General features: G+C 37.7%; 1 protein-coding gene across 1 annotated transcript in view; it reads right to left on the reverse strand.

The window, feature by feature from the left end:
• Positions 1-12757, reverse strand: part of LOC122655611 — a 32945-nt gene extending 20188 nt beyond the window's left edge. Inside the window, exons 1-10 of the mRNA XM_043849851.1 lie at positions 12419-12757; positions 7722-7788; positions 6116-6156; positions 5891-6061; positions 5427-5600; positions 5051-5338; positions 4826-4905; positions 3126-3210; positions 2807-3019; positions 1616-1675 (exon numbers count right to left, since the gene is read on the reverse strand). Coding sequence (XP_043705786.1) covers positions 1616-1675; positions 2807-3019; positions 3126-3210; positions 4826-4905; positions 5051-5338; positions 5427-5600; positions 5891-6061; positions 6116-6156; positions 7722-7788; positions 12419-12676 — 1437 coding nt within the window. The 5' untranslated portion in view covers positions 12677-12757. The remainder of the gene's footprint in view (positions 1-1615; positions 1676-2806; positions 3020-3125; positions 3211-4825; positions 4906-5050; positions 5339-5426; positions 5601-5890; positions 6062-6115; positions 6157-7721; positions 7789-12418) is intronic.
• Positions 12758-13269: the final 512 nt, after the last annotated feature.

The following is a 13269-nucleotide window of genomic DNA, read 5'->3' on the forward strand; positions in this document are numbered from 1 at the left end:
TTTTTTAACGTATGTTACCTTTCAAACAGTAAAAAACGCGGATTTTATGAAGTCAAGTATTAAGCACGTATGATTCGTATTATACGTTTTAAAATATGTTAAGTGTATATATATATATATATAACTAAAATCCCAACTCCCAAGCCCCAAGACCTGTCCAGTCTTCTTCTCAACAAAATAGAACCCTAAAAACCTAAATCCCTTTCATCAGAGGAGTGCAGGACATCGTACTAATACATGATCTGCAACTCGGGTGGTGGTAGCGTTGATCGGAAACTCAGAAGTGTTGATGATGTTCAGTTTCATAAAGACACGGCATAAACTATAGGATTTTCTGGCGAAAGCTGGAGCAGTTAGAGAGGAAGATGTGAGGGTAATGCAAGCCGCCAGGCCGACTCAAGGTATTTTTCCTTTGGACCCAGAAGCAACAGGCACAACAGCAAGCCATGACAATCTACATACTGCAACAGAGAGAGAGAGAGAGAAGCTTTTACAAAGAAAAAGTGATAATGGGGTTCGATAGGGGCTATTACCAAGAAAAAGGTTGATGGAGGCTCCATTCTGAAGCTTTTGTCGGTGGATACTGGATGTGGATGCCCTTCGGGATCCACTCATGTGTGTGACCATATAGATTACTCTTCATATGCAAGCATTCTTTTAATTTAGGATTGGTTTCAATGATCATAAAGATGATCTTTTAACTGCATTGGTTCTTTTAAGCCTTTTTGACTTGATATATCAACTTAATGCTTGTTGTATATGTCCGTATTTTTCTTTACAGAGCAGCCGTATTCAACACGTACCGTATCATTGCCATGTACATTTTGTTGTGTTGGATTTTTGAAAAGTATTATTGCCGTCTGGTCCATTTAATTCCCGTACGTATCCGTACCCGTTCCATTTCCGTTCCCAAACTACGGTTATGTATTTGTGTTCTGAGCATAGTTGTCAAAGCGTCACCTAGGTGCCTCCTAGGCGTCTAGGCATCTTCTTGTGTCCAAGGCAACAGCATGCCTTGTTTGATGCAAAGAAAAGAGCACACGCCTAGGCGTTGCCTTGTGGCCTTGTGGCCTTGTGACAGCACATCTTATATTATCTCAGTTTCTTGAAACTTCAGGAGTTTATGTTGATTTATGTTTATTATTTTGTTTTTTTTTTTTTTGTTTATGAATACGCTTATATTATATTCAATGCTTTGTTTTTTATGTTAGTTTTGTCATATCAGGTCATTACTAGAATAGTTATATCATATTACATACACTACAAGCCTAGGTGCCCAAGCGGGCGTCAAGGCTCCCCTCCAACACCTTGGATCGTCTAGTCACCTTGACAACTATGGTCCTAAGTGATGCCCCTTGGGATATATGCTTCAAGAGATCAAACTTTTTTTAATGTGCCTCAAGGAGTTTCCTAACATCTAACTCAGACAAATTTAGGTATACGACCATATACCTCTGTATGTGTGCATTATGCATAATGATCATATTTAAGTAGTCATTCACACATGTATAATCATAAACACATGGGTAGTTAAGAGGTACAATCCTAAGTAAATATGTGTCTTAAATAAAAAACGAAACAAGAGAATATAGGGAGTAACATTACTGTAAATTACCTCAATTACTTCAAACCCTTGCTCCCTTGCACAAGCATAGATGGCAGAAGATTTCCCACTCTGCACCAAAATGAAAAACATAACAATAACCACAGAATACAATGTGGAAACATTGAGTAATCAGACCTCAACTTCAGAAATGTGTGCAGGCAATATTTGATCCAGCCTGCCTGGCTACTACTCCTATCCCACAATGGCTTTCCACTTGGAGCCTAAAGTTGAGGTTGAAGTCGTTAAGCATTAAAACACCCCTCATTTTTATATATACCCCTCCCATCACTTGTTTTAACTCTCTTCAAATTGAGCAGCAAATTAGTAAGGTGATCAATACAAGGGGAAAAATGGTAACTTCATAAACTCATTCCTTAATTTGTGACAGACAAAAATGTGAAAGACAACTTTCTTTGTGGGATGGAGGGAGTAACAGACAATGCTCCTTTTGTGCATGAGTTGGGGATTAAAAAATTATTTCTCTGAATGAATATGGAGGCAAATCATTATTTCTGTCAGGCTCCCAAATTGGCATTCTTTTTTCCCCCATGAAGTAGATCTAGGTCATTCATCATTTTTCTTTCCCCCCCTAGACAACTTGTCACCTGTTTGATATGTTGAATAAGTGGTTCACTTTGTTTTGGACACTATAAAACAGTTTTTTTGCACTCACTTTAAAAAATATTTGGTGATATTTATATAGATATTCTATATATGTGTACGTATTGTTGACTTTCAAGATTCGAGGCAAGTCCTGTGGAAGAAAAATTCACAAGCTCTAAAAATAATTAAACATTAGAGCTCCTGACGTCCCACAAAAATCTTCATTTGCCCATCTTGTCATTACAGCTTTGTACTTAAAATCAATAGCCAGAAAAGGATTAAGAGGAACACCAAAGAAAAATAATAAATAAACAAATAAAATTCTTGGACTGAGAGAAAATTGGCAAAGCCTCTGAAAGGATTTTTTTAATAAGTGGTGACATCTAAGAACTAAATTATGCCACAAGGAAACAATTAAATAATGAATAATAATATGATAGAACAACAGAATGCACCAAATGTGGTGCATGAAGCATGCATTCATGATGTCTGCATGTAAACTCAGATAATATGAACCAGTACCTCATTATTGGAAAATATGTGTGCATAATCAAATTATCAAAACCATTTTTGCCTCAAAATACAACAGAAACATACCCCAACTGGTCCAGTAACCAAGAGAACATTCTTGAGGCTATGTCCTTCATCCATGTTTTCAGTATCAGAATCAATTTGGTACCAGCCATCTTCACCATCTTGACTGGAACATTCAACATCAACAGTTGACTTTTTACTTTTTTTAAGATATCTCTCATTCCAAGACCCCAACCATTCATTGAGAAACCTTACTGATTCATCATTTCCACATACCTGCAGGACCATGTCATCACAAAAATATCTTATGATTCATGGGAATTGTTAAAGAAAAGCAATTATATAACAAATAAAAAGAAAAGATAAAATTGCAAGGCATAACCTGGAAGGCATTTCCCGGTTCATACTTATTCGTCCACAAGCTGCCAATAGGCAGATTAGCACAATCATGATAATATGGCTTAATCCTGCATATGCAGAAACACAACAAAACCAAAGGATTCATTAATTACAAAGAAGAAAAAAAATTCTTCTCAACAACCAAGAAATGGGAAAACATAAATGTAGAATAATAAGTGGTTCAAAAAGTAAATGAAAATTGTTAGTTGGTGTAGAAACTAGAAAGCTACTGGCTAACATTTAATCCAAAAGTTGTATATGCTGTCAATATCATGTTTGGATTATAAGAAAATTTTAAACTAGAAATATGGAAAACGACAACAAAGCTAATACGTCAATGCTTAAATTTCACTAGCTATAACTATACAGACTAATCTAACGATTATAAGAAAATGTTAAACAAGACCTACGACATTTTCCATTTGCATAGGCTTGAAGTAACAATTAAAGAAGAATGAAAGCTAAACTGTGGAAAGTTTTGTTGATCTACTAAAAGCTTGTCACCTGCTCTGTGGTGGGTGCAGAGGTTGTCATTTGACAACAACTGGGTTCTGCTCTAATGTCTGTGCAGGGTACCTCTTTGACAAGGTGAGAGGTGGGTACTCCACCACTGTGTTGCCAGACACCAAAGAGGTGAGGTATGACAGGGAGCAGAGGAAGGTGACCAGCATTCCACGACGAGGAAGATCAGTGGTGACGACCAGCCCTTCATTTTGGGGATCTGGAGCCGGAGAGTGAGGGGAGAAGGAACTCGTCAACTCAGATGCCGATGGCAACCAGACCAGCTCTTCGAAGAAGCGGCGGCAGCATTGAGCCTAAGATTGATTTACTTGCAATGCCGATAGCATATCTAGCACTCTTGGAGGTGTGAGTATAGGGGACAACAGAGTGGGCACGCCATCCTTTGCCGGAGAGAGTAGCTAGTCAGAGTTCAGTGCATATGATCATTTTACTAGCGTGGGGGAAGCATGCATCTTCTTTATCCATTCCCATATTTGAGTATGACATCCACTCACAGGGAAATGGTTTCTAATTTTATGTTTATTCATTCTTAATGTGTGTTCTAGTACTAAAGTTTGTGTATATAGCAGCATACAAGTACACTACCAACCTAGAGTCCGAAGCCAAACTACCATTTTGGGTTTTTTTTTTTACAATCTAAGGATTCTACTATGTTTAGAGGGCCTAAAATAGAGTTCCCCAGATGTTTTGGGACCTAACTTGGTCATTTGGGCCTTGAAACCAGTAGTCAAAACCTGCAGCCGAAACTTAACAATTTTCGGTTGAAGTTTCGCAAAATATTTCGGTTTCGAGCCAGATCGAAACCAAAACCTGCAGCCGAAACTTCGAACCTTGGTCATACCCGACCAACCCCATTAACCATCCCCATTGCATCCCTACTTGAGACTTTTCTCCTGCTACTAGATTTAGAAGCACAGTTAAGATCTTGAAGATAACAAAGATAGACCACAACCCACCCACCCCAAAAAAAATGACCAGTTAGTTGTAATAGTCCTAATAATAATGTCATCAAGAAAGTTAGGCTATTGATGTTGTTCCAGAAAAAATAAAAAGATGGCTGACAAAATCGGACTCAATCAGTGTCCACAAAGTCCCTCAAGTAGACTAAAAAAAAATTTAAGCATATGTGAACACCATTAAGTAGTTCAGGAGACTGCTGACCTGTCCTGTGACTTCAGATCTGAATTACATGCGCAACTAGTATTTCCAGAGAAGAAACCAACTCTATCTCTTTCATGGACCTGCAAATTTGCATGCACAAGGACTGAATATTGCATAACAAGTAATAAATTACCAGACACAATGATACTTAAAGATTGATATGATAATTGGAAAACTTTTTGAGAAGGGAAAATATACGTCTACATAAAATAAAATAGAAGGTACCATTTCTAAGTAATTTTGTGCCGTTTCCATATCAGATGACAAGGAAAATGCTGTTGGTGACACTGCGGTCAACATTTCCACTTGAGAATGCGATTGATCCAAAGGCACCTCAGTCTGAATTAAGGATGCTTCAAGGGGATTAGACATGGTGAGAAAGTTTTCAAATTTCAAAGGATGAACAGAGCCTTCAAAGACCGGAGAGCGTGAATTTTCTGAAGCAAAAGTAGAATGAAGCGAGGTTCCGTCATGAAATACCCAATTTCTCCAGTCAAGAAAGACATGCTCCTCCTGTACCAAACACAAACAAGATGAATTTACCAAATGGGAGAGAAAATTAAAACATAAGAAACAAATCCACTTCCAATAACATTTTTACCTGCAGCACCTCAAATACATGAATAGGGCCACAAGTGCTTTCATCCTCATTCAGAAGTGAGCAACCCTTATTGTCCACAATAGTTGTCTCCAGAGTCTCCTGAACTTTCTTACCTGCTTTCCATAAAGAGAAAAATGGATGTGTTTGCTTTCCAGCAAACAGTCGTGCATTTTCCTGTAAAGGATGAGTCAGCGAAAGGTCTTACAGTTAAGGATCATGAAAAGGTTGGGACTTGGGAGATATTCAAAATCTTTGAACAATGATATCAAGCAACAATGAACAAACTCCGAAATCAAAATGTAAAATTGCCCATTGGAGACAGAATGAAAATCTGAGTGCTGAAATTCTCTCCAAAACAAACAATATACAAATTACACGTGTGACTAACAAGAAAATAAGCCAAAATGGGAGAAACACTATATTTGTTTTTTAAAAAAGGGCACAACGTAAAAAATTCCACAAACCTCTGCTGTTATTTTTGCCTCTAACCGTAAGTCAGTAACTGGTTGTGACATATCCTCACTATGGATATCTTTGTCTTCTTCAGCATCCGACTTCGTAATTGTTAGTGAACGAATATGACATGCCCCCTTCAGGCCACCAGATTTTGGGCTTTTACTAGGCGTAGTATTAGCCTGCTTCGGCTTCTTCTTTGACTGTTGAGGGCTTTTACTAGGTGTAGTATTAGCCTGCTTTGGCTTCTTCTTTGATTGTTGAGGGCTTCTCTTACCTTACCGGAAAAGCAGAAGGATCAAATATCACTAATTGCTCAAGGAATTAGAGGAAAGTATTAAACCAAAGAATATATTAAAATCTATAATAAACCAATGACAGTATTCTCAAACAATATTCCTGGTTTCAAAATTTTCTAATTCAGAAGCCCTAGAAGCCACCAAGCACAAGAAATTAATAGAATCAACACGGCATGCAAAAGCAAAATTTTAATGGTTAGTTTCAGGTATCACATAAGGCAGTATACACCCTAGTCAAACAGATCATATTGCAGGCTTTTGCTTCATAAAATTAGCAACTAATTGTGGCACATATGTACTTATGTAGAGTAAAAAAGAAGTCCAAGCCTTACATAGGATTTGACATAAACTTCAGAAAAGTGAAGCATGGTTGCTTGGAAAATTAATAAATAGCATAAAGGTAAAGTAAGACAATCCACACAGTAGATAGCTTACTTATTTGATGTAGAGCACCAACAGTAGCTGCATAGGAGGAAGAAGGGCTAGCCCAACCAGGCCCCAAATAGGCTCCACGGTTTAAGTAAAAACCACGCCCATATTATAGCCCTCAGTTTGGAGATAGGCCCATGAATGACCCATGGTTGTGGGTCTGGTTATACCTTGCATGGTGTCCTGTGCTTTAGCAAAGTTTCTAGAAAATCCTTTGAAGATTGTGACCAACGCAACATCTAGAAGATTTGGAAGAGTGTGTGGGCCCCATAGGCCCTTGCATGGATGAGGTTTTCTAGAAGATATGCTGTTGGATTGTTCCATAGTGGAGGATATACTTTAGTTTCTATTTTGTAGCCATTCTTAGTTACTACGTCTTTACTATGTTAGTAGTTCCTATTTTGAGTTTTCCCTGTTAATACTTAAGTCTTTCTATTATTGTAATAGAAGTTTAGGAGTATCTATCTTTCTCTTAGCCTTAGAAGGCTATAGTTTTTATAAGAAGTGTCCTACAAGACTCAATAACGACTAAAAAGAAAAAGGTACACGAGCCGGTCAGGTCAGGCTTAATGGCAGGCCCATCTCTCTCCCACATAGGGAGAGATCTCCTATGTAATATATATTTGCAGGATTTTATTAATACTAGGAAAGGGAGCCCCTTCCAACGTTTTTGGTTAGTAGAAAACTCTTGCATTCTCAATGGAGATGCATGCTATTGAGATGAATCAGCAGCAAGGTTAGTGTGTGGATATGTGATATGTCTAACAAGGTAAACTGAAACACTTTTGTGACAAAACCTCAACAACCAAAACCTGTGAAGAAGAAGAAGAAGAGAACTGAGAGAGTGAGAGAGAGACGATGCAAATGGAGAATAGGGAAAGAGAGAGCTAGAACACGATGGAGTGATTGCTCTATCGTGACAATCTTAACTACAACACTTTAAGGGGGGGAAAATCAAACCTTAGAGATCTGGCAAAGAAAACAATACAGTATTAAATATAACAGTCTTGGGTTCAAAGACTTAAATCACGAAACACCAGTGTCCAGAACATATTGAATAATCAAAACTTTAGAAAAGTAGCAGGACTATGATCAGAATATGAACTTTACGTACCAAAAGTAACAGGAGATCTTCTGTTTTCTGTTCTTTGGCTTAGTGTCTCGTTGCCTGTAACAGGATCCTGTGAATCAAGTTTGAGAGAGATCAACAAATAGCTGCAGGTAAACATCTGCGATTTAGAATGTTATCAAAACTAACAAGCCAAAGCTTTATTCTCAAGCACAATCTTTCACTCCAAAGCTTTATTCTCAAGCACAGTCCTTCACGAATTAGAATTGAGACTGCTCAAAACAGTACAAAACTCGAAATGTGAACAGAGTTACAAGTTATAACCATTTTGGGAAAAGGCTGCTAGAGTACAATCTTTGTTCAAAAGGGAAACTCAAGTCCACAGAACAAGTGACACCAAATACTAACTTGATAAATGCTACAAAATGGTTGAAAACAGGCATGACCCATGCACCCACCTTACTGTTTTTAAGTTGAAAAGATCAATATCATAGATCAACCACGACTCATGACCTTGACTAAGGTTTTCAATTTACTGTCCTGAGACTCCAGCCAATTCTGTCATATCATGACGTGAGTATAATACAAATTACTTGACCTGAAGAAGCACTTATATTCACGGGCATGGCACAAATAAGAAATGCCTAACCTGAACATGAGATAACAAACGGAATGAATTTGGTTCAGCGTAACATGATATGTAATGACACAAAAACAAAAAATGGCACACAAAATGATGAAATGGAAGGGTCCCAATAAAAGATAACAAACAGATTAGAAATATCACTTTCTGATGCATGAAACTCAAAGAAGCGGGCTTATTTTAGTGGAAATAACTCTTGGGTTGGATTGCATGGGTTGGGCCTTTGGACCAAAGGATCTCACTATCACTACTTTAAGGGGCCTATAATACATGTAAGATTTAGGAATACGGGATTTATTTCATTAAATAGTTAAATTGGACTTATAGTCCAACTGTCTTAATCATTATGGTATAGAAAAGGTGCCTCCCTATGATACATGAGCCTTGATCTCAACTTCTCGTGTTGCCCTTCCATTACATCAGAAGTCAAGGTAACGTAGTCCTAGATAGATGATAGAATCTACTAGGAGCCAGGTAAAATCAGACCCTTGCAACCTACTAGCCGATTGGCAGTTCTGGGGCTGTTTAGGTCAAAACTAGGGTTAGGTTTAGGTGAATGGGGGTAAATTTTATATGGTAATGCTAGGCAGGTCTAGGGGAAAATAACAGTGAAGATTTGATCAAAGTTTGTATGGAATTTCAAATTTCAGAAAATTAGGGTTAGGATTCGGGTTTTGGGAAACAGAGAATTAGGTGAAATTAGGGTTTAAGGTTGGAAATTAGGCTAGGGCTTAAGGTTGAATATCTAGAGATGAAGGAGAAGATTCGGCCGAGGTTTGATGAATAATGGAGGGTTAGAAGTGATGGATCTGCAATTTAGGGTTTTTGGGGAATTAATGAAGGATGGAGAATTAGGGTTTTTAATGGTGGAATGGGCCTACAAGCAAGGTCGAGTGGAAGAGGAAGGGTGATGGGGCTGTGGTTGAAATTTGGTTGAATTTGGTTGGTGGAATAAAGCTGGACAGAAAGTTTAGGGTTTAAGGGAGTTAGGGTTTAATGGGAATCGATTGTGGGTAGGTAGGTTTAGGTTGGAAGGTGAGAAGAAGAAGATAATTACAGAAATCTGTAAATTACTTGGAAAAAAAAACTGATCTTCAAAACAGTAGCAACTTGAAGATTGATTGAAGAATGTATCTCCCGATCTGAACAGATGCAAGGAGTGAAGAAGAACATCCCAATCTTAACAAATGCAAGGAGTCGATTGGAGATCCACCAATCCCTCACCTTGAGATCCACAAGGCAGCAACACTCTCACAGGAGCAAAGGCAGCAAGCATAAAACGGTATATTTAAACTCTGAAATCTGTGGGGGAGCCTCCCACGGTTTCTATTTATAATATGGCCTTGGGCTCAATTCCTAATACAAGTCTAAAAAGTCCTCCATCTAAAAATCATGGAGGGGGGGATTTAAAACAACTTCAAACTCTTAAAACAATTTAATAAAAAAAGATTCCAAAGTAGCCAATAGGAAATAAGAGCCTAACAACCAATAGAAACTAATCACTTAAATTGAACCAAGTCTGAACCGGTTCAATTTATGTTACATTAAAACTAAAAAAATAAATTAAGTATGGGAAAACTAAAACTGAAATAAAATAAACTAAGGCTCCACTATTAGGCCCTAATCTTAGGGCTTCTTCTTCCTCCTCTTCTTCCTCTTCTTCTTGCGGGTGCTTGGATCTGCATCACAAGGGGGTTCTTTGGTGATGTGTTCAGCTGGAAAGGAAGAAAGAAAATAACTTTCAAAGACAAATCACAACTCACTCCCAACTCCCAAGGATATGCCAGGATGTAGGATCATACCGACTTGATTAGGGAACCTCAAGAAAGAGTTTAGAGATGTTGACCTTAGGAAGTGTTGACCAAATGACATTCAATATAAAAACATGGCACTACTTTATTTTGTAATTTGCGGTCTTCTAAATGAGAATCTCCCTACATAGAGCATGTACTTTTACATTTTACTTTTTTTCTCAATAAAATTCTTTGCATGACAACTGTAGCCAAAAAAAAATCTCTGCTACTGCAAAATTACAAAACCCAGAGCTACCAAACCAACACAAGCAGCAAAAGAGGATTTGGGTATAGGAGCAACTTTGTGATGAAAAATAAAAGGAGTAGCAAGAAGAAGAAAAATAGCAAGCCTTCTATTCACATACGCTATGCAGCTTACTTCTTCCAAATTTTGTTTATAGGATCCAGTTGGGTAGAAATTAGTGTCAATTTGGAAATATTTCAGGATGCAATTGTTAAAGACCTTCTCTATTATAGTTAACCATAACCCAGGGACCTCCTTTTCACAATTTTGGCCTTAAAAAAACCACATCGATTATTAGCTAGAAGTTTTTTAATTTTCCATTATAATCTGCCTCCCTCCATTCCTATGTGTACATGCTACGATCTTTGGACAAGGACATTTTAATTTTTATTAGTATTTTTTTCTTCTTTTTTCTGTGTTATATGACATCGATCCTTAATTGGGACATCATCCTATTGAATATCCAATCTTGGTTGACCAATTATTTTTTACTACAAATCTTCAAACCTGAAGAGGCACTTCTATTAACGGGCATGGCACAAATAAGAAATGCCTAACCTGAACATGAGATAACAAATGGAACGCACTTGTTTCAGTGTAACATGATATGAAATGACACAAAAACAAAAAATGGCACACAAAATGATGAAATGGAAGGGTCCCAGTAAAAGATAACAAACAAATTAGAAATATCACTTTCTGATGCATGAAACTCAAAGAAGTGTGCTTATTTTAGTGGAAATAAGTCTTGGGTTGGATTGCATGGATTGGGCCTTTGGGCCAAAGCATTTCACTATCACTACTTTAATGGGCCTATAATGCAGGTAAGATTTAAGAATACGGGATTTATTTCATTAATTAGTTAAATTGGAGTTTAGTCTAACTGTCTTAATCATTATGGTATAGAAAAGGTGCGCCTCCCTGTGATACATGGGCCTTGATCTCAACTTCTCGTGTTGCCCTTCCATTACATCAGAAGTCAAGGGGGTTCTTTGGTGAATGTTTTCAGCTGGAAGGGAAGAAAGAAAATAACTTTCAAGGACAAATCACAACCCACTCCCAACTCCCAAGGATATGCCAGGATGAAGGATCATACCTACTTGATTAGGGAACCTCAAGAAAGAGTTTAGAGATGTTGATCTTAGGAAGTGTTGACCAAATGACATTCAATAGAAAAACATGGCACTACTTTATTTTGTAATTTGAGGTCTTCTAAATGAGAATCTCCCTACATAGAGGCATGTACTTTTACATTTTACTTTTTTTCTCAATAAAATTCTTTGCATGACAACTGTAGCCAAAAAGAAATATCTGTGGTACTGCAAAATTCCAAAACCCAGAGCTACCAAACCAACACAAGCAGCAAAAGAAGATTTGGGTACAGGAGCAACTTTGTGATGAGAAATAAAAGGAGCAGCAAGAAGAAGAAGAAAAATAGCAAGCCTTCTGTTCACATAAGCTTTGCAGTTTCCTTCTCCCAAATTTTGTTTATGGGATCCAGTTGGGTAGAAGTTAGGGTCAATTTGTAAATGTTTCAGCATGCAATTGTTAAAGACCTTCTCTATTACAGTTACCCATGACCCAGGGAACTCTTTTTCACAATTGTGGTCTTAAAAAACCACATCGATTATTAGCTAGAAGTTGTTTAATTTTCCATTATAATCTGCCTCCCTCCATTCTTATGTGTACATGCTAGGATCTTTGGAGGACATTTAATTTTTATTTGTATTCTTTTCTTCTTTTTTCTTTATTATTTGACATCGATCCTGAATAGGGACATCATCCTATTGAATATCCAATCTTGGTTGACCAATTGTTTTTTACTACAAATCTTCAAACCTAGTTTAAGTAACCAAACATCTGTATAAAGTATATTCAAGCTCATCAACACGGCAAACAACACACATTGGGCGACAGGCAGTGATGTCAGTGAAAATTACAGTACCTACTAAATGGCGTTAATAGCCAAAAGGAAGTCGGGGGAAATTCAAAATTGTCATATTCCAATGCCAAATTTTGGTAATCTCAAGCGAAATCGATAATCAGAAGCAACAAATTTTACCTTGGTATCAGCTTTTTGCTGGGCCTTAGCTTTCCTTTTTCTCTTACTCTTACTCATGCTCGCACTGCCACGACACTCCTCTCCTTCGTCGGCGTCGTCCTCCTCCTCTACTGCTTTATCTTCTCCATTTTCTTCTTTAACTCGAACACATGGAAATCTATCTGGGAACAGTGTTGACTGAACAAGTCGACGCCGGACGGGTTGTTCAATGGAATCACTAACCTCGGCAGTCTTGCGTTCTGCAACCGAATTCTCCATGAAATCCACACAAATAGGGTTCTTGGGTAGTTGGAAATTTTCAGAGAAAGAGGAAGAGGAATGTCCAATTGATTGATTTTGGATCGGTAGGGTTTGGGAAATTTGGGGATTTCAGCCATGCAAAGTTCCAGTTTGAGACCAACAAGGGATCTACGTAATTTGGGACCAGCAAGGGATCTATGTAATGGCGGGAAGGGCCAACGAATTCCCGCCCATCTGATGGTTTTAGTCTCGGACGGCCAAAAACACATGCCATGTCACGTGAAAAAGAGTTCAAATTATGTGGAGATTTCGTTTTGTTTTTTTTTTAATGAATTTTGTGGGGTTCAACCGCTTTTTTTTTTATTATTTTTTATTGTGCTATACCGATAATGATCCGATATGGATCCGACAGTCCATATGGGTCTGAATCGGTCAAGTTTACCCCTGATTTCTTTGATAAATTAAATTTTTTTACATTTTTACACTTGTCTGTAAGATTCATCGATACATGATGATCAGTCAATAATTGGCATTGGTGTAGATCGATACCAATACGAATTGGCCAATCCAACCTATCCGATACTGAATCCTCAAACTCTTTAAAAATCTAG

This window comes from Telopea speciosissima, chromosome 3 (assembly GCF_018873765.1).
Source record: "Telopea speciosissima isolate NSW1024214 ecotype Mountain lineage chromosome 3, Tspe_v1, whole genome shotgun sequence".
NCBI lineage: Eukaryota > Viridiplantae > Streptophyta > Magnoliopsida > Proteales > Proteaceae > Telopea > Telopea speciosissima.